This window comes from Macaca fascicularis, chromosome 3 (genome assembly GCF_037993035.2).
Source record: "Macaca fascicularis isolate 582-1 chromosome 3, T2T-MFA8v1.1".
Taxonomy (NCBI): Eukaryota; Metazoa; Chordata; class Mammalia; order Primates; family Cercopithecidae; genus Macaca; species Macaca fascicularis.
In genome coordinates, this window is record NC_088377.1 from 199,528,198 (window position 1) to 199,554,290 (window position 26,093).

Here is a 26,093-nt window from a genome sequence, read left to right on the forward strand (position 1 = left end):
AGCACATTAGTCTTTTAAAAAAAAATGCAGAGGAACATAGGGAGGGAAAAGAATACTATCCAATATTAGTCCAGACCTTGAATATGACCAGGACAGCCTGTCACAGCAGAACAACCAGGTGTGTGGTCTTTTGTTTTATTTTGTTTTTGTTTTCTTTTGAGACGGACTCTTACTCTGTCGCCCAAGCTGGAGTGCAGTGGCGCCATCTCAGCTCACTGCAACCGCTGCCTCCCGGGCTCAAGCGATTCTCCTGCCTCAGCCTCCCAAGTAGCTGGGATTACAGGTGTGTGCCACCGCACCCGGCTAATTTTTGTATTTTTAGTAGAGACGGGGTTTCACCATGTTGGCCAGGTTGGTCTTGAACTCCTGATATCAGGTGATTCACCCGCCTGGGGCTCCCAAAGTGCTGGGATTACAGGCGTGGCCACTGTGCCCGGGCAGGTGTTTGGTCTTTCTAATGGCAAAAGGCTTCCTTCGAACTTTACCCTTGCTAGATCTTAATATTGATTCCATGGGGAGGCATATTTTGCTACAGCAAAGAAGAAAAACATTGAATAATTGAGATACAATTCCCAATCTAAGGCCATAAGACTGTTTGTGGACAGGAAGTGGAAGCAGAGGCTGAGACTGGCAGAAGCCTCTGCTGTGGTGCCCAGGAACTGTGTCAGGAGCCCACTTCTGAACAAAGAACAGCCTCGTGGGCAGGTGCCCTCAGGCCTAGGGCCCCCCGTGAATGTGGGTCTTGGTCTTGGGCCAGTCAGCATCCAGTCCCAGCTTCACGGTGGAAGCATCAAAGTTTTCTTGGTTAACCCATTTTAGAAATTCCTTCAGTTACCAGGCGACTCTTCCCTTCCTCCTGTTTGGTTATAGTTTCCTTTTATAACATATTTGCTGATGGACTTTAATTAGAATCCTTCACTTTCGGCCAGGCACAGTGGCTCACACCTGTAATCCCAGCACTTTGGGAGGCCAAGGGGGTGGATCACCTGAGGTCAGCAGTTCAAGACCAGCCTGGTCAACACGGCGAAACCCCATCTCTACTAAAAATACAAAATTAGCCGGGCGTGGTGGCGGCGCCTGGAATCCCAACTACCCAGGAGGCTGAGGCAGGAGAATCGCTTGAACCCAGGAGGCAAAGGTTGCAGTGAGCCAAGATCACACCACTGCACTCCAGCCTGGGCAACAGAGTGAGACTTTGTCTCAAAAAAAGAATTAAGAAATAAAATTTTAATTTTAATTTTAAAAAAATCCTTCACTTCCCCTGACCCAGACTTTAAAGTACAAATCATCACACCCAAACTCAGCTATGATGACATTGTTTTCTGAAGTGTTCACACCCTCTGTTTTGGGCACGCCAAGAAAGGAGGCAGTGTTCTGTTCTGTTTCCTCATATGCCACCTGAATCTTGTGATTGATTTTACAGCTAACGTTCTACAGCTCCCCGTTCTCCTAATCACAGCTCTCAAGTCCTCCCCAAATGATCACTGAGTAAGAAAACATCTTGGAACTTTTTTAAGTCAAGGAAATGATACAGATGGTTCTAATGTTCCCCAAAAGTGCATTCGGTCCTGGAGAGGGGAGACCACAGCATTGGCAGCTCTACCAAAGCTGCCATCTGAAACCCCCTCAGGCCCATATTTCTAGACGGCACTGTCGCAAACAGAGGGCTCCTTATCTTCACTAAGCTAGCTTTGCTTCTGCTGTTGAGCCTTGTTTGCTTGCTTCAGCTGTTATTGTCCAAATCTTAATTGACTCTGACTCAGCCTATATGGCAGGTTCACCCACCCGGTAGAGCCATCCCAGTGGCTCCTAGCAGCCCAGGAGCCCAGCCTGTAGCCAATCATCCCTTGAGGGAAAGGAGCTGAACCTAAAGTTTCCAGTACAAACTCCTCCCCACCCCGTCCTCTGCACCTTCCTCTCCCATCGTCTATTTTCATTTCCATCTCCAGTCTTCTATCTCAAGCTCCACTCTCCACCTGCCTAGGCATGGACTTCGCCAATCTCTTACTTAGTTCCACTTCTTTTCAATTAGAATTCTAAATCAAAAGCAGTCTGCAAACTGGAGGGATTCAAAAGAGGAGAATCTCCTCTGAAGATTGCAATCAGCGGCCAAGAGTGAGGGAGGGAATTCACAGAGTTCAACCCCTTTCAGAAAACATCTGCGTTCGTCGGGGATACTGGCTTGTCGTCTCCTTTCCCTAGAGCGTGCTTCTCTGGCTTTGGCATCAGGGTAATGACGGCCTCGTAAAATCTGTTTGGAAGTGTTTCCTCCTCTTTAGCATTTTGGAAGAGCTTGAGAAGGATGGGTGTTCGTTCTTCTGGAAGTGTCTGGTAGGATTCAGCAATGAAAACATCCGTTCTTGGGCATTATTTTGGCTAAGAAATTGTATTACCGATTCAATCTCCTTACTCATTAGTCTGTTTTTCTGTTTCTTCATGATTCAGCCTTGGCAGGTTGTGTGTGTCTAGGAAGGGCTCTGTTTCTTCCAGACTGTCCAATGTCTTGGCATATAAATGTGCACAGTGGTCTCATGACCCTTGGCATTTCTGTGGTATCCATTGTAACGTATTTGAGTCTTCTCTTATTTCTCAGTCTAGCTGAAGATCTGTCCATTTCGTGTCTTTTCAACAAAACAACTCCCAATTTTGATGACCTTCCTATTGTTTTTCTAGGCTATTTGACTTGTTTCTTCTCTAATCATTGTTATTTCCTTCCTTCCACTAACTTTGGGCTTAGTTTGTTCTTCATTTCCTAGTGCGTTGTGGGGGGTAATGTTAGGTTGATTAGAAAACAAAACAAGCTAACCCAGGAAGCCGGAGTGAGCAGGTTCCAGCTACAAAGCATAGACATCTTCACTTCAGCCTCAACCTGTGATCAGAGCAGACACAGCAGGAAAGCAGGAAAGCTTTCGTTTCCATACACCAGACTCGGAGCGGAAAAGAAGCAAAGAAAGTCTTCTCTCCGAAAATTAATCAACGCAAGAGGAGCAGACCATTTCACTGCTTCCCACTGGCACTTCTCACCTGGTTTCTCCTGCTCAACCCTAGCAAAAATGATTCCTGTGTGAGCACAACAGCCCGGACAATGTGGTTTCAAAGTCTGGTCACCGCAGTGAGAGGAAAAAGAGATCTGTCTGGTTTCATGAGAAGAAATGCTCAGTGGAGAGATAGTTCCTCATGTTTTCCAGCTGGTTCTGTGGACCCCACAACACTGTCCCAGCCAAACTCCACCACAGATACCACCTTCAGAGTTGGCCAGGAGTTGCGGCAAGCCCACGCAGGTTGATGTGGAAGCAGCAACATCCTACAAACCAGATCCGTCCACACAAAGAGCAGGCTCTGCTCCCTGGCAGTAGTCTCTACTTAGTGCTAAGTACTAAGTACCTCCTAAGTTGTGGTCTCTGCTTAGTACTAAGTACCTCCTAAGTCACAGTCTCTGCTGACTACTAAGCACTAGTCACTACTATATATCTCCTAAGTATCAGTGTCTACTTAGTACTAAGTACTGCTAAGCAGCAAGTACCTCCTAAATAGCAGTCTGTTTAGTACCAAGTACTATTAATGGTAATTACAAACTACCTCCTAAGTAGCAGTCTTTGCTTAGTACTAAGTACTGCTAAATACTAAGTACTTCCTAAGTCACAGTCTCTACTTCATGCTGAAGCAACAGTCTCTACTTAGCACTGATGCCTCCCAGCCCGAGTCACTCCCATCAATTCCTGTCCTCCCTCCTTCCTCACAGTGTGGCCCTCGTTCCCCACTGACCACCACTGCAGCACCCAGTGCCTGGCAGAGAACAAGCTGCCTCCTTCCCCCAGGACTTCCATGGTGGTTCCTGCTCAGCCAGAAGGGAAAGGCCGGGCCCTGAAGTCCTTCCAGCTAGTTCCTGCTTCTTCACTCAGAAGTGCAGGAGAATGAAACCGACCTTCCCATTAAAGCTTCAGAGGGGGTACAGCACAGAAGCTGGAAACACGAATTACAAGGGGAAAGGTCAAGGCAGTGTACTAAAGCAAAAGGCTGAACAAGCCCCAAAAATGCACCTTTCAGGTATTCATGAAAAAGGGACACACACACAGAGCATCTGTAGACAATGAGCTGTGTGTGTGTTTTGTGTGAGTGTGAATGAGCATGTTTTGTGTGTGTGAGCTATGTGTAAGTTATGAGTGTGTGTATGAGTTTTGTGAATTGTGTGTGTGTGAATGAGTGTGTTTTGTGTGAAAGTGTGTGAACATGAGTTTTGTTTCTGTGTGAGTTGTGTGTACAAGCTGTGTATGTGTGTTTTGTGTGAGATGTGACTTGTGTGTGTTTTGTGTGTGTCAGTTGTGTGAGCTGTGTAAGCTGTGTGTGAGTTGCGTTAGTGAGTATGACAGTGTATATGTGTGTAGGTGTGAGTTGTGTTAGAGTGAGAATGTGTACGCGTGTGTGTGAGTTGTGTTAGAGAGTGTGTACGCGTGTGTGTGAGTTGTGTGGTTAGTGTCAGAGTATGTGTGGGTGGGTGTGTGAGTTATGTGAGTGTGAATGTGTATGTGAGTCATGTGTGTTAGAGTGTGAGAGTGTGTATGAGTGTGTGAGTTGTGCATGTGTGTGTGTCAGTGTATGGGGGGGCGTGTGTTATATCTTTGGGGGGGCGTGTGTTATATCTTAAACTTTTTCTCCGAGCTCAGCGTCTCCCAGTGTGACAGAGCCCCAGTGCCCCGGGGGGAGACGTGGGAGACCTGACAGGCCTGAGCCTGCTCCCCAGCTGTGTCATGTGGACAAGTGACATCATCTTGAGGACGGCCTCGTGAGGTGGGGGTGGGCATGAACTGAGATGAGACATCGTCAGCAGAGAGTCCTCTCACGCCGGAATCCACTGATGGTTTGCATGACCCACGACATGAAAAGTCACAGGGCAGCTTCAGAGCCGGTCAAACGGGACTGAGAGGGGCTGCGCCAGGAATGCGCGACCTGTTGAGTTTCAGTGATGAGGCCGTCAGAAGCCATCTCCACGCACTTCTCATAGAGTGCACGGGCCACCCTGGCCCGAGTCGAACCAGGGGCCTTTCGTCCGAGCTGACCTCTTGACGTAGAGCCAGGTCTCCTTGCCGAGAGCAGGACCTGCATCTGATCAGTTACGAGGTGGAGGGAGTTTTCCAGACCAGGTAGGTTGTAAACAGGTGAGTGGGGACGTGGAAGCAGCCGGCTCAGGGCCGGTGCACCGTAGGTCACTTGTGCGCGGCCACCATCCTATCCACCATCACTGGTACCATGGCTATCCCCGTGCTGACTCACAGGCACGGGGCCGGACATCGGTCTGGCAGGCAGGCACACTGGGAAGCTGCTCTTACCCTACTAACTTTCAGTCACTGAGACACAAATCGGGGCCCAGCTGGCGGCGGTGAGGCCGTCGGGGTGCCCTCCCCACCTGCGACAATAAACACCACATGATGTCACCCTCCAGGAGGGACCCAGGATTGTGTGAAACCAACATGCATTAAAAATGAATATTCTGGGCCAGGCTGCATTCACTGATTGATTGATTGATTCGATTTATTTAAAATACACATTTCTCCTAAGTTTCTCGGCACATACGGAAAAATATAAATACCCCACATGAATAAAATTAAAGTCATTACTTAAAGGAAGGAGGGGAAAACCCATGTTATGGAAATGGCAGCGTAATGGGTGGGTCTCCTGGTGACCAAAGACATCCTGGGAGGTGAGAGATGGAGAGAGAAACAGGCTTAAAGATTTGGAGTCGAGACACGTCTCTCTACCATGAACGAGGAAGACAGCTCTCGCTGCCCCCAGCTCTGACTTCCGTGTGGTCCACAGGACGGGAGTCCCGCACGGGAGAAGGAGGACACCAGGGCTGCTGACGATGATAAGAAAATGTGAGCACTTCACAGGTCACCGTGGGTGGTCAGTGTCCTTGTCCATGGGATGTTTCAAAGTAGGACAACCTATATTCTAAAGAATTTGTGTTTTCTTCCTTTTTGATCTTTTTAAAGACTTATGTAGAAAGTGATTGCAACCAAAATCATATGGTTTTATTGCTAATTCAACCTTACAGAGCTGACAGGCAAAGCCGACCACTGTGTGGGAGGGCTCTGATGACAGCAACGACGACAGTGAATCCAGGGGAGACGCCCCCCAGGCGTGTGCTTCCAGAAATGCTTCCCAGAGCAAGGATGCAGCCATGCCAGGCCTGGGCTGGGAGACCCATGTGAGGACGCACTAGGGGGTTAGGCAGCCTGAGAAACCATCCCTGGCACGGGCTGCCTCAGGGAGCGAGGAGGTGTGGGCTTCCCAGCTGCCCATCCCCACACCCGCACAGAGCCCCTGCCTCTCACTACACAGAGCATGGCCCATGGGTGGCACCCCCCAGCATGGCCAGGAGCACCAAGGCGCACACTGGACTCTGAGACGCCCCCCGGCCAAAAGGGGTGGAAGAAGAGGGCAGGCGCCCGGATCTGGAATATTTCCAACCCACAGTGGGGTCCCGCTGGAGAAGGCCGTGATGGGAGGTGGAGAAACGGGGAGGAGGGCGCTCTTGACCGTCTCTGCATGTCTAAGCAAAGGATACAGGGATGCGAAGGGAAGGAGCGGCCAGGGGTGCCTGTCCCAGGTGTGCTCTTCTTCACAGCGTCCCTGCTTCCCCACTGCGCCCACGTCCACGGCTCACGGTGCTCCCCCACCGCGCCACGTCCACGCCTCACGGTGCTTCCCCACCGCGCCCACGTCCACGGCTCACAGTGCTTCCCCACTGTGCCACATCCACAGTTCATGGTGCTTTCCCACCACGTCCACGTCCACGGCTCACAGTGCTTTCCCACCACGCCCACATTCACAGTTCACGGTGCTTTCCCACCATGTCCACGTTGACGGCTCATGGGCAGCTGGGCACTGGGCCACTCAGACGCCACCTTAAACACTCCACACAGATAACTCACCCCCTCTCCAGCCACACAGCAAACACAGCAAAGGGGCCTTGGGTGTCTGTGCTTTGTTTGTTTGGTTTTGAGATGGAATTTCATTCCTGTGGCCCAGGCTGGAGTGCAGTAGTGTGATCTCGGCTCACTGCAATCTCTGCCTCCCGGGTTCAAGCGATTCTCCTGCTTCAGCCTCCCAAGTAGCTGGGATTACAGGCATGCACCACCATGCCCGGGTAATTTTGTGTTTTTAGTAGAGATGGGGTTTCACCATGTTGGTCAGGCTGGTCTTTAACTCTTCACCTCAGGTGATCCACTCACCTCAGCCTCCCAAAGTGCTGGATTACAGACATGAGCCACCTTGCCCAGCCCACCATCTACATTCTTACCCATACCTCACACAAGACCCCAGCCTGGAGAGGGGAGTGGGAGGGGGAGGCCTTTATCTCCCCTGTTATTATTATTAGGGAGATGCCAAAGTCCTGCCTCATATCTGTGTTCTTAACCATACCTCGCACGAGACCCCAACCTGGAGAGGAGAGTGGGAGGGGAAGGCCTTTACCCCCCCCCCATTATTATTATTGGGGAGATCCCAAAGGCCTGCCTCATAAAAATCACAGCACATCGTTTCTGAGGGTAAAGAATTAGAGACTTCCTTGAAAATGGAAGCGAATGAGTAATGCTTTAACAAGCTTCTAAGATGAAATCCTAAAGCCGGGGCTTTGCTTAGAGCCCACCAAGGCCAGGCAGGTCAGGTCATGCTCTCCTTCCAGGAGCGGCCCCACCCCTTCAGTCTCGACACTCAAGCCGTCGGGCTGGAGGCGAACGTCAGAGGCGGCCTCGGCTCTTCTCCTGTAAGAAGCCACTGAGCCGCCAGCTATGCAGCAAGCACCTGCGTACCCCAAGACACAGCCAGGAAGGAGTGGGGTACCCCAGCCACATGTGGACACAGCCCTCCCGCGCGCAGCCAGTGTTTCCCTGAAGGAACTGAGGTCAGGAAGCCTATTTCTGACTGACTTGAATTCAAATCTTAAAATGTTTGCAATAAATTCAAAATTTTCAAAATACTATGTAGGAGTGAACAAAACACTCCCATACACACCACACACATGCACACATCACACACATCACATATGTGCATATATACACCACACATGTGTACACACGCCACACACATGCACCCACACATGCATGCACCCACACCACACACACTACACATATGCACACATCACACTCACACATCACATATGTGCATATATACACCACACATGTCACACATCACACACATCACATATGTGCATATATATACCACACATGTGCACACATCACACACATCACATATGTGCATATATATACCACACATGTGCACACACACCACACACATGCACCCACACATGCATGCACCCACACCACATACACCACACATATGCACACATCACACTCACATATCACATATGTGCATATATACACCACACATGTGCACACACACCACACACATGCACCCACACATGCATGCACCCACACCACATACAGCACACATATGCACACAAAACACACACATATCACATATGTGCATATATATACCACACATGTGCACACACGCCACACACATGCACCCACACATGCAAGCACCCACACCACATACACCACACACATGCACACATCACACACATCACATATGTGCATATATACACCACACATGTGCACACACGCCACACACATGCACCCACACATGCATGCACTCACACCACATACACCACATATGCACACATCACACTCACACATCACATATGTGCATATATACACCACACACATGCACACATGCCACATACATGCACCCGCACCACATACATACACATACACCACATACACCACACATATGCACACCACACACATGAACATGCCACACACGTATGAATCACATATTCATACCACACACATGCACACCACACACACCACACACATGCACACATGCCACATACATGCACCCACACCACATACATACATACACCACATACACCACACATATGCACACATCACACTCACACATCACATATGTGCATATATACACCACACACACACGTCACATACATGCACCCGCACCACATACATACACATACACCACATACACCACACATATGCACACCACACACATGAACATGCCACACACGTGTGAATCACATATTCATATCACCACACACATGCACACAACACACACACAAACACACATCACACACATGCACACCACACATACATGCACACATACACATATTCACCACACACACACACAGTCTGCATGCACATACATCACACACAAGCACCATACCTGTGAGTTGGATTGGCCTGAGTCTCCCAGTTGTGATGTCTATGCAGTCAATAAAAAAGGGAAGAAGGGTTTCCTATGGTCAGTGAGGCTTCAGGACCAGAAGAGCCCCATCCCCTGGGGACTGCAGAGGGCTTTATCTCAGCGGTCAGATGCCTTCTCTGGCATCACTGCCAAGATTATTCACTCATAACTTTGACAGACATGCACTGAATGCATTCCCATTTAAACTGCTTCTACTGTGCTCCAGCAAGACGCCGCACCACGTCCCCTCCCCTCCGCGTGTGCACAACGACCCGTGCAGTGTCATCGTGTCATAAATGCACCTGAGTACAATGCAAGTGAGAGAATACGTGCTGGATGCATAACACACACACACGTTTCCTGCACTTGACACTCAGATGCATTTATGGTCTACTCTTATCAAAGTAAAAAGTAACCAATGAATTGTTGAAGTCTGGTACGTCAGCTCTAAATGCTTCACATACTTATGAAAATATTATAATAAAGAAAATACTTCTATTATCAAGGAAAGCCAAACAACAGGACCCATAACTGGGTCTACGGGGTGGTCCCTGCCTCTAACCTGAGTTCAGATAAAGCAGAACACTAAAGCTCTTGTCTTTAGGAGGCATGAATGTGGATATTCTCTCATTCCTACTGTTGTATAATTTTCAGATTCTTTCAAATGCCTACAGGTTATTTATCTTTATTGTTATACACTTAAAGCATAATGCGTGTCTATTTAAGGAGATTGAAATGGTACCAAAACAAGACAGAAATTGCACAGAACAGCAAAAGGGAACCAGCCTCCCTGTCCCCATCCCCTCTCCATCTGCTCCTAACCCAGACTCAGGCTTTGCTTTTCTGTATGCATGTACATACCCACGTACACACCCACGTACACACACATTCCACACACATGCAGGTATGCAATGGATGTCTATGGTGCACTGCAGTGTGTGCGGGTGTGCAATGGACATCTATGGTGCATGCATAGTGTATGCAGGTGTGCAATGGGGGTATATGGTGCATGCGTGGTGTGTGCAGGTGTGCAATGGACATCTATGGTGCACGCATGGTGTATGCAGGTGTGCAATGGGGGTATATGGTGCACACGTGGTGTATGCAGGTGTGCAATGGATGCCTATGGTGCACGCGTGGTGTGTGCAGGTGTGCAATGGATGCCTATGGTGCACGCATGGTGTATGCAGGTGTGCAATGGGGGTATATGGTGCATGTGTGGTGTGTGCAGGTGTGAAGTGGACGTCTATGGTGCACACGTGGTGTATGCAGGTGTGCAATGGGGTATATGGTGCACGCATGGTGTATGCAGGTGTGCAATGGGGGTATATGGTGCACACGTGGTGTATGCAGGTGTGAAGTGGACATCTATGGTGCACACATGGTGTATGCAGGTGTGAAGTGGACATCTATGGTGCACACATGGTGTGTGCAGGTGTGCAATGGACATCTATGGTGCACACATGGTGTATGCAGGTGTACAACGGGGGTATACGGTGCACGCGTGGTGTGTGCAGGTGTGCAATGGATGCCTATGGTGCACACGTGGTGTGTGCAGGTGTGCAATGGATGTCTATGGTGCACGTGTGTGTGTGTCCCCCATGCGCACCGGCGTATAGAGCACAGACGTGCATGTTTATAAAGCCCGGAGTACGTTCAGCACAGTAAGTGTGCAAATCCTGAAACGCTGCAAAACTGGACACGTGACTTGAAGCTTCCACTCCATTGTTGGGGACGCACAAGCAGGGCTCCCTAAGGGGAAGGCAGGGAAACAAGAGCCACCACACACAGAGCCCCAGGCCCAGGGCAGGTCCCAGCAAAGCCCCATCTTGGCTCTGGCCTCCGCATTGTCTGTGGGACGTGCCCATTTTACCAGAACACAAGGTTGGTCCCTCCGTCCATCCGTCGCCTAAGCAGCCTGCCTCTCCAGTTGCCATGGCAACTCCGCTCTGGTTGCTGCACAGCCGGAAGCCTCAGCGGCTGAGTGGGTGGGGAGGCGAGAGCACTTGAGCACCAGTGGCCTGACGAATCCGCCTCGTCCCCACCACCTCTGCGGCGAGAACCAGAGCAGTCACAGAAGCTCCTGACACAGACTCCTGTAAGCCTCTCAGTGCCAATTACTTGGAGGAAAAGCGGAATCCTCCCCGTGCCCAGGGTGGTGAGTGGTGTCACCACTCGGATGGCTCAGACGAAGGCAGCCGACTGGGCAGCGGGAATGCAGCCCTTCTAGGCAGGCTGACCCAAGCATACTGCTCCTGAATTAGTGTGTGGGTCAGTGGGCATTCCAGGCGGACCTGACAGCCCGGAGCCCCGTCCCTCAATGCCCCCCAGCCCCAGCCCCAGCCCCCCACCGATTTCCAAAGACAAGCAAGAGACACGTTTCTCCAAAGGACGGCAGGACAGGACAGGGCAGGGCAGGGCAGGAAGCCCCCACCACCCCATCTCCAGGCACCCAGCTTTCAGGGAAGCCACCACGCCAGCTGCACAGACGCATGACAGGCCCCCCCGAGAAAAAAGGCTGACAGCCCAGTTAGATCGAGTCCCAGCAGCCGAATCACACAGCACATCCCGACCATCAGTCGTGCCACGTGAAAGCCGGAGCACGAACCTCTCACCTCCTGCAATCCAACCCTCCCCAACACCAGTCGCCCCCGGCACCCCCGACTGACAGGAGGATTAACACGCTGGAGAACGACCCCACGTCACAAAGCAGGGCCTGTTTTTTCTCGAGGGAGACCTTCTTATTCTTCCCTCACCGTTGGGCTGGCGGCGTGAGAGTCCATATGGCCCGAAGGTCCTCCTCTCATGCCCGTGACACTCGGAACCGAGGCTGGGGTGCAGAGGGTGTGGCTTCCCTGGACCAGACCTCGTTGTCCAGACCAAACCCAACCACGGTTCCAATCTGTTTTTTAGCCAAGTGCTTTAAATATGTGTCAAGCACTAATGCTGGGAGGACTTAAATACATATATGAGGCTTTTCTTCCGATAAACTGGTGGATCTGGCAGATCTACCTGGGCCAGTCTCGTTTTCCAGGTGACCTGAACCTGGATGTGCATAACGGAAGCTGCCTGAGGGCTGACCGGGGCCAGCACGGTGGGCGGGGCCCTGATCACTAAATACACTTTCGCGTGTTTCTTTTAACAACGTGTTCCTTTCACAGAAGTGTTTTACGTTGCATTTTGTAGAAAGGAGAGAAGCACTCAACAGAAGCCCTCCATTTCCAGTCACAGGGTGACTGCCACGCCTGCTGCTTCCGCAAGGAACCCACCGCAAAACCATCCGGACAGGGGCAGCCCCGGGTCTCCAGAGCACACCCCAGACTCCTGAGACGCAGGCCAGGACTGCGCCCCACGGAAATCTGTCCCCTCCCCTCAGCGCTGGGTGGGTCTGCCGCGAGTCTTCTGTGAGAATCTGCAGAACGTGGCGCACAGGCGAGGCAAGACCGGGGACTTCCTTGAATTACAAGGCGTCCAGTGCTTTAAAATACTCTAATGGTGAGGAAGGAAATTGGGAAAATGATTCGTCAGCGGGGTGGAATAACTCTTTTTAAGAGCAGGGTCGCAAAAGTTGAGCTACACACTGGGCGACAGATTCTCGAGCCGCTGGCATCCATATGTATCAAGCCGAGGATTGATCATATTTATCATCCCTGTAACTGGGCAGTGGCACAGAGCCACAGCTACCCACAGATGACCCGCCCTCCCTCTCTGCATTCAGGAGCAGAGGGCGTGAGTTCACCTCCCTACAGGACGGGGGACCACCACAGTCATCTTCGCACCCGAAGAAACAAATGATTTAAACTTTCTCTCATCCTGCAGTTTACTTCCTAGACACGCTTACTTTCTATAGCAAACTAGATCTGGACACAAATCCTACATGTGAAGCGTGATGCTACAGGGAGAATCCTGAGGCACGGCCCAGTCCCAGGAAGCAGCTGCAGAAGAGGAGAAATGCGTGTCCCTCCGCTGCTGTCTTTCCTAGGACATTCCTTCTCTGCTCACCCATGTCCAGGACCTGTTCTTTGTATAGAGGTTCCTGTCTTTTCCTGGTGTTGAGTGACACAGAGCAACTCACAACCTCCCTCGCAGGAGCCCCTGCAAGCTTCAGGGCGTGTGAGCCAGGGAGGTGCTTTGGCTAAAGAACCAGACAAGGCAATGATCTGCCCCAAAAAAGATCACCAAGGGTGAGACCTCACGCGGGCACAGCTGAGGAAGATGTCTGGGGCTTATCTGACCATTTCCACAAGCATCTCTCACATCACACCACGGAAGAAACCAAAAGGCCTGGTTCAGCCTCCAGGGGCTGGGCTCTGGGAGGAAGCAGGCCCAGGGCAGGAGTCCGGGGCCTCAGGGAACAGGGAACGCTGCCTTCCCGTGGGAAACTGGAGCATCGGCCTCTCCCAGCTAACGCTCCACCAGCAAAGATCCGCAGACAAACCACCTGGCTGGAATTTAAGGTGAATTTGCCTCAGCACGATAGCTTCAGGATTAAAAGGGGTTCGTGGATTTGGGGGACCGTGGAGGAAAGTGTGTGTGGAGAGAGAATTACGCAATCATGTAGCTTTTTGTGGAGTGAGGGGTATTGAGTCCTCTGTCCATTCAGGATGTTTTGGAAATGTTTTTACCAAAGTATGAATCTCACAGCAGTGAGTGCTCCATTCCCTCTGGGGCTGTGCTGACCGCCGCACCCCTGCGCTCTGTGGCTGGGCCCTGACCCACCCACCCGTGCACCAAGCTCCTGGCCACTCCTTTCTGGCTGCACTGGTCTCTGCCAGCTGACGAGGCTGACGGGCCCTCCTGTCTCTGGGGCCTGGTGCTAAGCCTCAGGGCACCCGTCCTCACTGCCTGACTGCCTTTCTCTGCCTGCTCCAACTGGACCCACTGAGCAAAACCTAAACCAGACGATGCTCAGAACTATGCAGCCTCGCCAGGCGCAGTGGCTCAAGCCTGTAATCCCAGCACTTTGGGAGGCCGAGACGGGCGGATCACAAGGTCAGGAGATCGAGACCATCCTGGCTAACACAGTGAAACCCCGTCTCTACTAAAAAACATAAAAAACTAGCCGGACGTGGTGGCGGTGCCTGTAGTCCCAGCTACTCGGGAGGCTGAGGCAGGAGAATGGCGTGAACCCGGAGGTGGAGCTTGCAGTGAGCCGAGATCCGGCCACTGCACTCCAGCCTGGGCGACAGAGTGAGACTCCGTCTCAAAAAAAAAAAGAACTATGCAGCCTCAGAGCTGGCTCTGTCCTCAGATTTAGACGCCACAGGAAACCCCTAGCCGGGAGAGCTGTGCTGACTCCAGGTTCTCAGCGGGTTTGATTTTGGACGCCGCGACCAGAGCCCTCCAGGTTCTCAGCGGGTTTGATTTTGGACGCCGCGACCAGAGCCCTCCACGTTCTCAGCGGGTTTGATTTTGGACGCCGCGACCAGAGCCCTGCAGGTGCTGATGGTGTTCTGTCTCGCCTAGGGGCGTCCCGTGTCCACCGAAGGACTTTCCGGGGAGGCCGCATCCAGAATCTCCGTGCAAAGGTGATGTGGGCAGGGAGCGCTGACGATGACGCTTTGATGGTCCTCTTCTGTCATCTCCCGTAGGCACAGCTTTGGACCAAGCTGTGTCCCCCACACAAAGGACAGACCTCTTGGGACTGAGTCTGATGCCGACTGGCTGAGGAAAGTGGACGTGGCAGGGGCCCTGAGGCTGCCTCTGTTGAGGGGGACAAGAGGGCACCGAGGCTTCTCCTCACTCTGAGAGTTGGCACATGCACCCTCGGAGCAAGGTCACCAGCCAGTCACAAGTGCCCTGCACGACTGGCACGGAAAAGGCTCTGGTGCGTCTCACACTCTGCTCTCGGCAGCCTCCTTCCTGCTCTGGTTCTTAAGTTCTTGTCTTTTCTGTTGTCTGCATTTAATTTAAATTTCTATGTATCTCCGAGAGATGACCTGTGAGTACACACTCCATGTGCGTTTGCGTCTCCACCAAGGGAGCTGCCCGGCGGCCGCCCTGCAGATCCTCTGCGTCTGGTAGGATGGGGCGACCGTGTCGGATACCACCTCTGTGGAAGTGTCTGTGTCTCCTCCCCTGCCCGCCCAATCACACTTTGGGGGGGATTTCAGAGATTTCAGGGGCTTCCCTGAAGCCTTTCCTGGAAGGTGGAGTCTCTTCTTTTTCAGCAACCACCAGCCATTGGCTCTGCTGGAATGGCATCCAGGGTTTTCCTTGCTGCTTCTGTATCTGTTTGTTTTGGCCTATGTGTTGTTCGTATTGTTGAGCTTTAGGGAGGAACATGTGGGGATCTGGTTTCACAAGGCCCCAGGAAGCTGAAAGTCTCCCGCAGCCACACGAGGTCTGTCCATGAGGCCTGCACGGGGTGGCCGTGCTGGGTAGACACGCCGGCTAGGAGACAAACGTGGAAGAGGTGGATTCAACTCAAGGACCCCAGAGTGGGGTGAGGGAGGTGCAGCGTCAGGGCATGGAGGCGGGAAGCCGGAGCAGGACGGGTCCTGAGGCAGCGGCACCAGCAACGCCCACGGAACCCCTCGTGTTTGTCCCTGTGAAGGCCCCGATGCCTCTGCTGCCTGATGCTGCAAACATCTCTCAAGTGAGAGCTCGGTTTCCAAATGGGGTGACGAGGAGCAGAACTTCTAGACGCCAGAAGGGGAAGGTTGCTCAAGGCACATGGACAAATAAATGACAAATGGCAGCTTGATAACCAGCACAATGCTAAGGGCCTCGGAAGCAGGCCATAGAGAAGGGCCACGGGAGCAGGCGGGCCACGCAGGGGATGGAGAAGGGCCACGGGAGCAGGCGGGCCACGCAGGGGATGGAGAAGGGCCACGGGAGCAGTCGGGCCACGCAGGGGATGGAGAAGGGCCACGGGAGCAGGCGGGCCACGCAGGGGATGGAGAAGGGCCACGGGAGCGGGCGGGCCACGCAGGGGATGGAGAAGGGCCACGGGAGCGGGCGGGCCACGCAGGGGATGGAGAAGGGCCACAGGAGCGGGCGGGCCACGCAGGGGATGGAGAAGGGCCACGGGAGCAGGCGGGCCATGCAGGGGATGGAGAAGGGCCACGGGAGCAGGCGGGCCATGCAGGGGATGGAGAAGGGCCATGGGAGCAGGCGGGCCACACAGGACACGGAGAAGAGCCATGGAAGCAGGTGGGCCACACAGGACATAGAGCCACCCTTCCAAGCAGGGCAGGCAGCCTATCATCCCATGTCACAACCTGCAGCTGCTGCTGTGCTGCAGGGAAGAGTGACAGCGCACAAAAGCCTAAAGGAGGCTCTGGAGGCTCCACCAAAGACCGTGGGCACCAACGGCTGGCACGTCTCCACCAAAGACCATGGGCACCAACGGCTGGCACGTCTTTTTGGAAGTTAGAGGAGGGTGTGTCTACCGAAGGGGGATTTATAACAAGAGCCCAAGAGTGGGACTCACTCTTCCCGGGGATCCCACCTGCTCCGACTCCTCACCAGGGAGCAGCACGGCTGTGTCCATGTGTCCCTGTGTGTACCCGTGTGTGTATGTGTATGTGTGTCCATGTGTCCCTGTGTGTACCTGTATGTGTGTGTATGTGTGTCCATGTGTCCCTGGTGTACATGTGTGTGTATGTGTATGTGTGTCCATGTGTCCCTGTGTGTACCCGTGTATGTGTATGTGTGTCCATGTGTCCCTGGTGTACACGCACGTGTGTGTGTATGTGTGTGCACGTCAGTGTGCGTATTCTGCACATGAGAACTAGAACGCTTGCATGCCTAGCAGACAAGATGCCTGCTCTCTCTCTGTGGGGTTTGGAGGAGCACTTCAGTACAGTCACCAGACTGCCTAAAACACAACAAAGCAAAGCAAATTAGCAATGCTGAGGACTCTCAGGCCAGGACGCCGCCCTAGGTGCCTTCCTGAGTCAGCTAGCTTGATGAAAGCTTTCATATCAGTGCCTGCAAAAATGCCTTCTCAGCACAAGGCTCAAGTGTTATTAAATAATTCCATGGGGAAATAAGACTTTATACACAAAACTTTGCTTTATAAATAATTTGTCAGTAATGTATAGTAATGCATGCATTCATAAATCACGGTTAACAGAAGCAGAGACACAACTGGATATGACTTTTTCAGAAGGTCTAGAAAAAGAGTCTATTTGAATAAAGCCCAGAGGGCCTATAGAATCCTAAGTGTGCACTCCCACAGTACCCCAAAACAAAAGCAAAACAACCAGGACATTTATCCTACGGACATTCTAATGTTGATAGTAAGATTAAAATCCCCGTCCACATAACACACCCACACACAAACACAAACTGGCTGTTGCCACTAGCACTCCATGGGGTTGAAGATGGCAAGACCCCAAGCCTCAGGCTGGCATTTCCAGAAAACACTCTCGCTGCCACGTCCACATAAGGGGAAGACTGGCAGAGAGGGCTCCTTCCCCCTGACCCAGAAGCCAGGAGAGAAAGCTCCTCAGTCTCACAGGCCGGGCCCTGCTCATGCCCTGTCACTGTGGCAGGTTCTCAGGCAGGAGCGTGAGCTCCTAATGTCTCAGGAGAGACAGGGGAGGGGAGAGGAGGCAGACAGGCAGGAGGGGGCCTGTCCCTCCAGGGTCAGCTCAACCCTCAGAGCCACTTGGGGGAGGTCTGAGCGCAATAGATACTGCGATGCCTCTGAGGAGCTGCACTGTGGTGGGACCTGGGGTATCCAGCAAGGGCGGCGTGAGGCTCCGACTGGCTGAGTCTGTGTCACGTCAGCAACAGTGCCCATCCCGAGCTCTTTCCCAATGCACCCAGGACATGGTGGAAGGTGGAAGACCCTGCCCATGGGCAGCTCAGAGAGCAGGTGGGAGAGACCAGGGTCGGCCCGCATGCGGACAAGCAGGCTGGCCAGCGGGAAGAGGCTGCCGGGAAGATGTGAGCACCAGGCCGCATGGAGCTTGGACAAGGCAAGGAGTCAGTGGGAGGGAGGTAACAACGGCTCCTGGGAAATAACAAAGCACATGAAATTGTGGGGCATGCTCCCTTCCCCAGATTCCCAACTGTATGATTCTGGCAGGGACCCAGCCCAAGCCCCAGGGGCTCACAGACAGTGATGGGCCAAGGAAGGGCTTCAGGGACCAGCGACTCCCTGCAGACTGAGCCCTGTCCTGCACAGGTGAGAAGGGAAGGGATGGTTCCCCTGGAGTTAGAGACAGAGGCTTGATGCCTGGAGGACCCCAGCCGCCCATCCTGAGCCAGAATGTGGACGTCCACCCCAAAGAGTGCACAAAGAGGATAAAACAGCAGGGTGCACTCCAGGACCGCAGGCTCCCCCCAGCTCACATGGGTCCCTGCCTGGGGATCCACATCGCCAGGACGCAGCAGATCTTTGGAAGACGGCAAGCAGAAGCTTCTTCAGGCACAGCCACGAGCCCCACTCAGAACCTGAGCTCCAGGCACTACGGACAATTTTAGGAAACCTGTGTCTGTTGCATTTTGAATATTCTGATGGGGCTTCCTGTTATTTTAGGAGAAGCTAATTCCCCACAGTTAGTGCTCAGGAGGGAGGAATCTAGGAGCTCGCTCGGCCGGAAAGCCCGTGATGGCTGCGCTGTACTTCTGCCCCTCCTCCCGTGGTGACTGTGACAACAGGAGGAGCCGCCGCCGTCCTGAGCCCCTGGTTCCCAGGTGCTGGTGGCTGCAGCACGGAGGACACCGCGGGTTCCTAGAACACCAAGGGCTCCTACGTCCAGCAGGGGTAAGAGTCACACCCTCGAGGCCACCGAAGTCTGAGTCCTCCCTGGTTCACTCCTGCCTCCCTCCCCTCCTTTCCTGATGCAAACACAGACACAAGCATACACATTTGCACGAACACACACAGGTACTCGCACTCACAGATGCACACTGCACATACATACACACATTCACACACACACTGCACACACATATACACACATTCACACACACTGCACATATACACACATTCACACACACTGCACACACATATCACACATTCACACACACACTGCACACACATATACATTCACACTGCACACACATTCACACATACTGCACACATATACACACATTCACACACTGCACACATATACACACATTCACACATACTGCACACATATACACACATTCACACATATACACACATTCACACACTGCACACATATACACACATTCACACACTGCACACATATATACACACATACACCCGTTCACACACACACTGCACATGCAGTACCTGTGTGCACACATGTGCCTACTGTATGCATGGACATACACAGGCACTCACACTCACAGATGCACACTGCACACACACATACATTCACACACATATACACACGTTGCACACATATACACACATACACATTCACACACACTGCACATTCAGACACTGCACACATTCACACACTACACATACATACACTCACACACTGCACATTCACGCACACTGCACACATATTCACACACATTCACACACATACACACATTCACACATGCTGCACACACATGCACACATTCACACACACTGCACACACATACACATTCACGCACAGACTGCACACACATACATTCACGCACACACTGCACACACATAAACACACATTCACACACTGCACACACATATACACACATTCACACACCGCACACATTTATACACACATTCACACACATTGCACACACATACATTCACACACATTGCACACACATAAACACACACTGCATACATTCACACACATTGCACACACATTCACACTGCACACACACATTCACACACTGCACACATATTCACACACTGCACACAATACACACATTCACACACACTGCACGCATATACACACATTCACAACTGCACACACGTATACACACATTCACACACTGCATATATGGTACCTGTGTGCACACACCTGCCTGCTGTATGCATGCATTTACACACTTGCATGCACTGCATGTTTGCACACATATTCACATGTGCACACTGCATGTGTGGGTGTACATGCAGACACACAGCTGTACCTATTGCACATGTGCATATGTACACATATGAGTGCACACATTGTGCACACATGTACACACCCACATTCATCCACACTGCACATACGCATGCACACACATGCACACACACGCACACACAGCCATCTTCTCCCTACCGCATCCCACAGGAGGGGCTTCCTCAGCCCATGCTGCCTGGTTTGGGGCGGGCCCACCAGCATCTGCTCAGCTTGCTCTGGAGGACTTGGCCCCGCTGTTGTTTGTGTATTTTCCATCGCTCTGCCAGAGCCTCTGGGATTTTCCATCGCTCTGCCACAGAGCCTCTGGGGGCCAGGTGATGATCTACTCTCCAAATTCCTCTCCCAAGCATTCCAGCTCCTGGCTTCTGTGGCCTCCATATTCTATTTCAGTCTGTCTGGCTAAGGGGAAGGCAGAGCCATGGGTGGGCACCCAGCACCTCAACAGCCCTTTTCCTACCGGGGACCCCTCCAAAGCACCCATGGTGCCTGGGGAGAACCCCCCTGCCAGTTGTGTACACCTCCCTGCATGGGACACTGGGTGAGAGGCGCTTGAAAACGTGAAAGAAAGTTTGCAAGGACGGCCAAGCCAGAGAGCAGCATCTCCCTGGCACACCCAGCACCCAGCGGAGGTGCCTGAACACCCGCGTCACTCAGCAGACTCCACGGTGATGTGGGTCAGCTGACCAACTTCATCTAGAGCCCCTGGGCTCCTTAATTAAAGTCCAGCTCCACCCCTGCCACTCTCACGCGTCCCACCTTCATCTTCCAATGGAGGACTCTGGAGCGGCGAACCGTTATTATTCAGGAAGAGGTCACATGGTGAAAGTCCAAGCCTCCTCCCTTTCGGGCCAAGGCTTGCTGATAACACTGTCCCTAATTAACAGCCACAGCAGCGCATCGGGCAGAATAAGCATTTGTTTAGAGTTGGTAATGACCTCCTGAAAATGTCGTGGTAGAAATAAAACCATGCAATTCAGCAGGAGAAATAAAATACATGTCCAGATGGAGCTGCGCTGAGATGCTGGCACACTGACATCTCAAGTTAGACAACTGTTGACCACTCAAAGCACCGTGGAGTGAAGGTAGCTTCCCAGGGCCGTTTGCTGAGCTCCTCCTACGTGCTGGACACAAGGCCTGAAGTTCGCCGCCAAAGCCACACTCTCGTCTGTACGACAGATCGCCATGGGCCGCACGTGATGTGTGCGTGGGTCCCCGCAGCAGCCAGTGGCAGCAGGTGACAGTGGGGACCACCGAGGTGGCCCTCGCTACCGTCTAGGAAGAGACTCTCACTGCCCAGATTCACCTCAAGACTCCAAATGGTCTCAGGTCCCTTGCGGGGACCGAAGGGCGGGGGCTGTGGGTTCTCTTGCCAGCGCTCTTCCTCCATGCCCAGGCTCCAGACCTGCCTCCCTCGAGTGCATGCTGAAAACTGCCCATTCTGAAAAGCCAGCTTGCACCTTCCTGTTCCTGGTAGAAATCCCCAGTCGTGTCAAGCACAAGCTTCTCTGCAGCAAGGCCCTGCGCTGCCCAGCTGATGCTGCTTCTCACGCGGGCTCCCCGGTCCTTGCTGGCACTTTCCTTGATGCCCGGGAGGAGCTGTCCCATGGAGTTTTGGGGTCCTCCTCCTCCTCTTCCCTCCCTCTTCTCCCTTTACACGAACAGTTCCCCGACCCTCAACCGCTAGGGCAGCCGAGGTGCCGCCTGTTCACGACAGCCCTCCTGGCCACGGTCTCTCCTACTCCATGCCCCACGGCCCCCAAGCCTGATGACATCCCCCCTAGGTCACTTTCTATTGGCTCCAGGCAGGCTACCTCCCACCTCCCAAGGTAGTGCCTGCTTCCTCCGTGTTCCGCAGGCCCCTGGCGCGGTGGAACAGTGACTCGCTCAGAAACTGGCAAGTCCTCTCAGCAGTGGCCTCCCACGGACCCGGCTCCCCCCGACCCCGCCTCCACGGACCTGGCTCCCCCCACCCCCCACCACAGACCCGGCTCCCCCCCACCCCCCACCACGGACCTGGCTCCCCCCCACCCCCCTCCACCACGGACCTGGCTCCCCCCCCGCCCTCCACCACGGACCCGGCTCCCCCCCACCCCACACCACGGACCTGGCTCCCCCCACCCCCCACCACGGACCCAGCTCTCCCCCACCCCCCACCACGGACCCAGCTCCCCCACCACCCCCCACCACAGACCTGGCTCCCCCCCACCCTCCACAGACCCGGCTCCCCCCACCCTCCACCATGGACCCGGCTCCCCCCCACCCCCCACCATGGACCTGGCTCCCCCCGCACCCTCCACCATGCCCCTGCTGCTGGAAACACCCCCTAGGTGGCTCAGAGTGGTCCCCAGAGGCCCGACACAGACCAGCACACACCTGTGGATGCACACCTGCGGGCAGGCACACACCTATCGGCACATACCTGCAGGCAGGCACACATCTGCAGCACACCTGCGGGAACACACCTGCGGGCAGACCTGGAGGCAGGCACCCACCTGCAGGCACACACCCATGGGTGCATATATCCCATGTCCACCCTCTACACAGCCCCCTTGCCAGGCTGCCCTCTGCACATTTCTGTCTGGCCGAGGCCCCAGCCTCTGGGTGAAGGGACCACCTGGGGCCATCGTCCGCCTACCACACCAGCCCTCAGAGGAGGCCTCAGCAGGAGGCCTGGCAGAACGGTGTGAGGCTGCCCAGCAGCACAGCCCTGGGCACACCGTGTGGCATTTGATGAGTGCAGCCAGAAATGAATGAGCAGAGGCGTCATGAGGACATGGTCCAGCCACACATCAAAGGCGGTGGCCAGAGGCCGTCCAGCTCCCCATCAGCAGGAGCTTCAGCCCTGCCTTTGGGTGGAGGCCCACAGAGCTCCGCCACAGAACACAGAATCAGAGTCTGCGTGGGAACTGCTTCCACACCTTCTGTTTGCCCAGCTTCTCTCTCTAGCACGCTCAGACCCCACAGAGGTGCTGGGCTCCTTCCCCTGTCCATGAAAGACACTCATCTCCCTGGGCTCACCCACCTCACAGAAAGGAGATGCACTGGACACACGGCACACCCTCCTGTCATCCTCCCGGACAGGCCCTGCTCTCTGCTCACTGGACACACCGCACACCCTCCTGCCTTCCTCCCGGACAGGCCCCGCTCTCTGCTCTCCAAGGCCTCACCAGGCCTCCTCTCCACAGCAACTTAACCGAGCTGCAAGCATGCTCTGGTGCTGAGGACGTTCTCCCCGGAAACCCTAACGGCAGCTCGCATCTGTGCCCTCCCCACACCTTCCCTGCGCACGCCACAGGCATCACACCTCCAGGACCTCCCCCAGGCCCTGCCCAGGTCCAGGAGTGGCGAGGCAGAGCCAGGGAGAACTGCATTTCCTGGTCCTGAATCCGTGTCCCTCCTCCTTGGCCACTTCTGAGAAGCTGGGAACGTTCACCTCATGTTCTTCACTGGCATGGAGTGAACTGCACACATAGCGTTTAATCAAAAGCCTGGCGTGGGCCAAGGTCAGCACGCAGGGAGCTCTGGAGAGAAGGGGCACCCTCAGGGCATCGTGTTGCCCCCTCCAAGAGCATGGCTGCTTCACAGATTACAAACTCCAGACCGAGTGGCACTCGAAAGGCTGGGCTGCCCCCAGAAGCTTCTCCAGATGATCCAAGCTGCTTTGCCCTGAGGCCCCGGTCAACAGAAAAGCACCGGCTGTCTCCTGAGACTCCCCAGCGTGTCCGAGTTCAGGACGGGTGAGGAAGAGTGTGCCAGGGGCACTGGAAACAGCCCTGAAGGAAGAGAGTGGAAAAGCTGGCTCCCTCCCATGCACCGCGGGCACTGACACAGGCACCATGCGTTTCCTGACGTGACAGCACCAGACTCACACGGGGCTTCCAGCAAGCGTGTGGGCTTCAGGCGGGCTCTGCCCTGACTGGTGCCCAGGGAAAGGAAAGAACGGTGGCAGGTGACACACTGCTGGCAAAGCATCCCAGCCTCCTCCTTGGGGACCCCAGGGAGTTCCTGAACACAGACACAGGTTCCCCCACTGAGAGGACAGGGGATCCAACGGGCACTGTGGCCTGGGTGCTCAGACAGGTGCTGTAAGCGGGTGCTCCTGTGAGTGCTGTGACCCGGGTGTTCCAGGTGGGCGCTGTGACCCGGGTGTTCCAGGCGGGCGCTGTGACCGGGTGTTCCAGGCGGGCGCTGTGACCCGGGTGTTCCAGGCGGGCTCTGTGACCCGGGTGTTCCAGACGGGCGCTGTGACCCGGGTGTTCCAGGCGGGCGCTGTGACCCGGGTGTTCCAGGCGGGTGCTGTGACCCGGGTGTTCCAGGCGGGCGCTGTGACCCGGGTACTCCAGGTGGGTGCTGTGACCTGGGTGTTCCAGGCGGGTGCTGTGAGAGAGTTGCTCCAGGTGGGTGCACCAGGCGGGCGCTGTGACCCGGGTGTTCCAGGCGGGCACTGTGACCCAGGTGTTCCAGGCGGGCGCTGTGACCCAGGTACTCCAGGTGGGTGCTGTGACCTGGGTGTTCCAGGAGGGTGCTGTGACCCGGGTCCTCCGGGTGGGTGCTGTGACCCGGGTACTCCAGGTGGGTGCTGTGACCCGGGTGTTCCAGGTGGGTGCTGTGACCCGGGTGTTCCAGACGGGCGCTGTGACCTGGGTGTTCCAGGCAGGCGCTGTGACCTGGGTGTTCCAGGCGGGTGCTGTGACCCGGGTGTTCCAGGCGGGCGCTGTGACCCGGGTACTCCAGGTGGGTGCTGTGACCTGGGTGTTCCAGGCGGGTGCTGTGAGAGAGTTGCTCCAGGTGGGTGCACCAGGCGGGCGCTGTGACCCGGGTGTTCCAGGCGGGCGCTGTGACCCAGGTACTCCAGGTGGGTGCTGTGACCTGGGTGTTCCAGGCGGGTGCTGTGACCCGGGTCCTCCGGGTGGGTGCTGTGACCTGGGTACTCCAGGTGGGTGCTGTGACCCGGGTGTTCCAGGCGGGCGCTGTGACCCGGGTGTTCCAGGCGGGCGCTGTGACCCGGGTGTTCCAGGCGGGCTCTGTGACCCGGGTGCTCAGGCGGGCGCTGTGACCCGGGTGTTCCAGGCGGGCGCTGTGACCCAGGTACTCCAGGTGGGTGCTGTGACCTGGGTGTTCCAGGCGGGTGCTGTGAGAGAGTTGCTCCAGGTGGGTGCACCAGGCGGGCGCTGTGACCCGGGTGCTCAGCCGGGTGCTGACAGCACCCACTTCCTCCACCCACTATCTTGGTTCATTCGGCATAATTTTATTCCCTCAAACTCCAAAACAAGTTTAAAAGAAAGAAAAAGATCAGGTGGATAAAAATTCCTTTAAAGGGTAGTTTCTTCTTATGAGCAAAGCCCCTGGTTGAATTCCTCCTTAATTTGCGTGGATGTCCCGCAAGTCCGAGCTCGTGAGGAGGTAGGGTGTTCCCCACACTTCAGCGCTTTGTGAATGGCTGCAGTTAACATGACCCTCCCGAGGCTGGAACTTCTCAGACCCCAGCCCCACCCTACGGCCTGGCTTCCTCTCTGGGGCTGGTGGAGCCATCCCTGGGGCATTCCCCGTGGCTGCTGTCCTGCTGTCTTGGGAACTGGCAGCCCCTGAAGCAGGTGTGGAGCCTCCACCCTCCCTGGAGGGTGGGCCACCTGCAGGCACTCAGATAAGGAGATGAAGGAAGAGCTGGAAAATTCTGAGGCCAAAAGCCGCCCTAGGAGGCCCAGAACTGGGGTCTGGAGCGATAGTCTCCAACCTTTTTGACACCAGGGACCAGTTTTGTGGAAGACAGTATTTCCACGGACTGTGCAGGGCCGGGGGGTAGTTTCAGGATGAAACCGTTCCACCTCCGATCATCAGATCATAATA

General features: G+C 54.3%; 1 protein-coding gene across 10 annotated transcripts in view; it reads right to left on the minus strand.

The window, feature by feature from the left end:
• PTPRN2 (protein tyrosine phosphatase receptor type N2) overlaps positions 1–26,093 on the minus strand; it is a 1,017,982-nt gene that overhangs the window by 688,214 nt on the left and 303,675 nt on the right. For 5 of the 10 annotated variants that reach the window (XM_045387363.2, XM_045387361.2, XM_045387359.2 and 2 more), the window contains one exon: positions 9,238–9,276. The exons of the other annotated variants lie outside the window; for them this stretch is intronic. In XM_045387363.2, the coding sequence (XP_045243298.2) occupies positions 9,238–9,276 (39 nt within the window). The remainder of the gene's footprint in view (positions 1–9,237; positions 9,277–26,093) is intronic. 10 annotated transcript variants of the gene reach the window in all.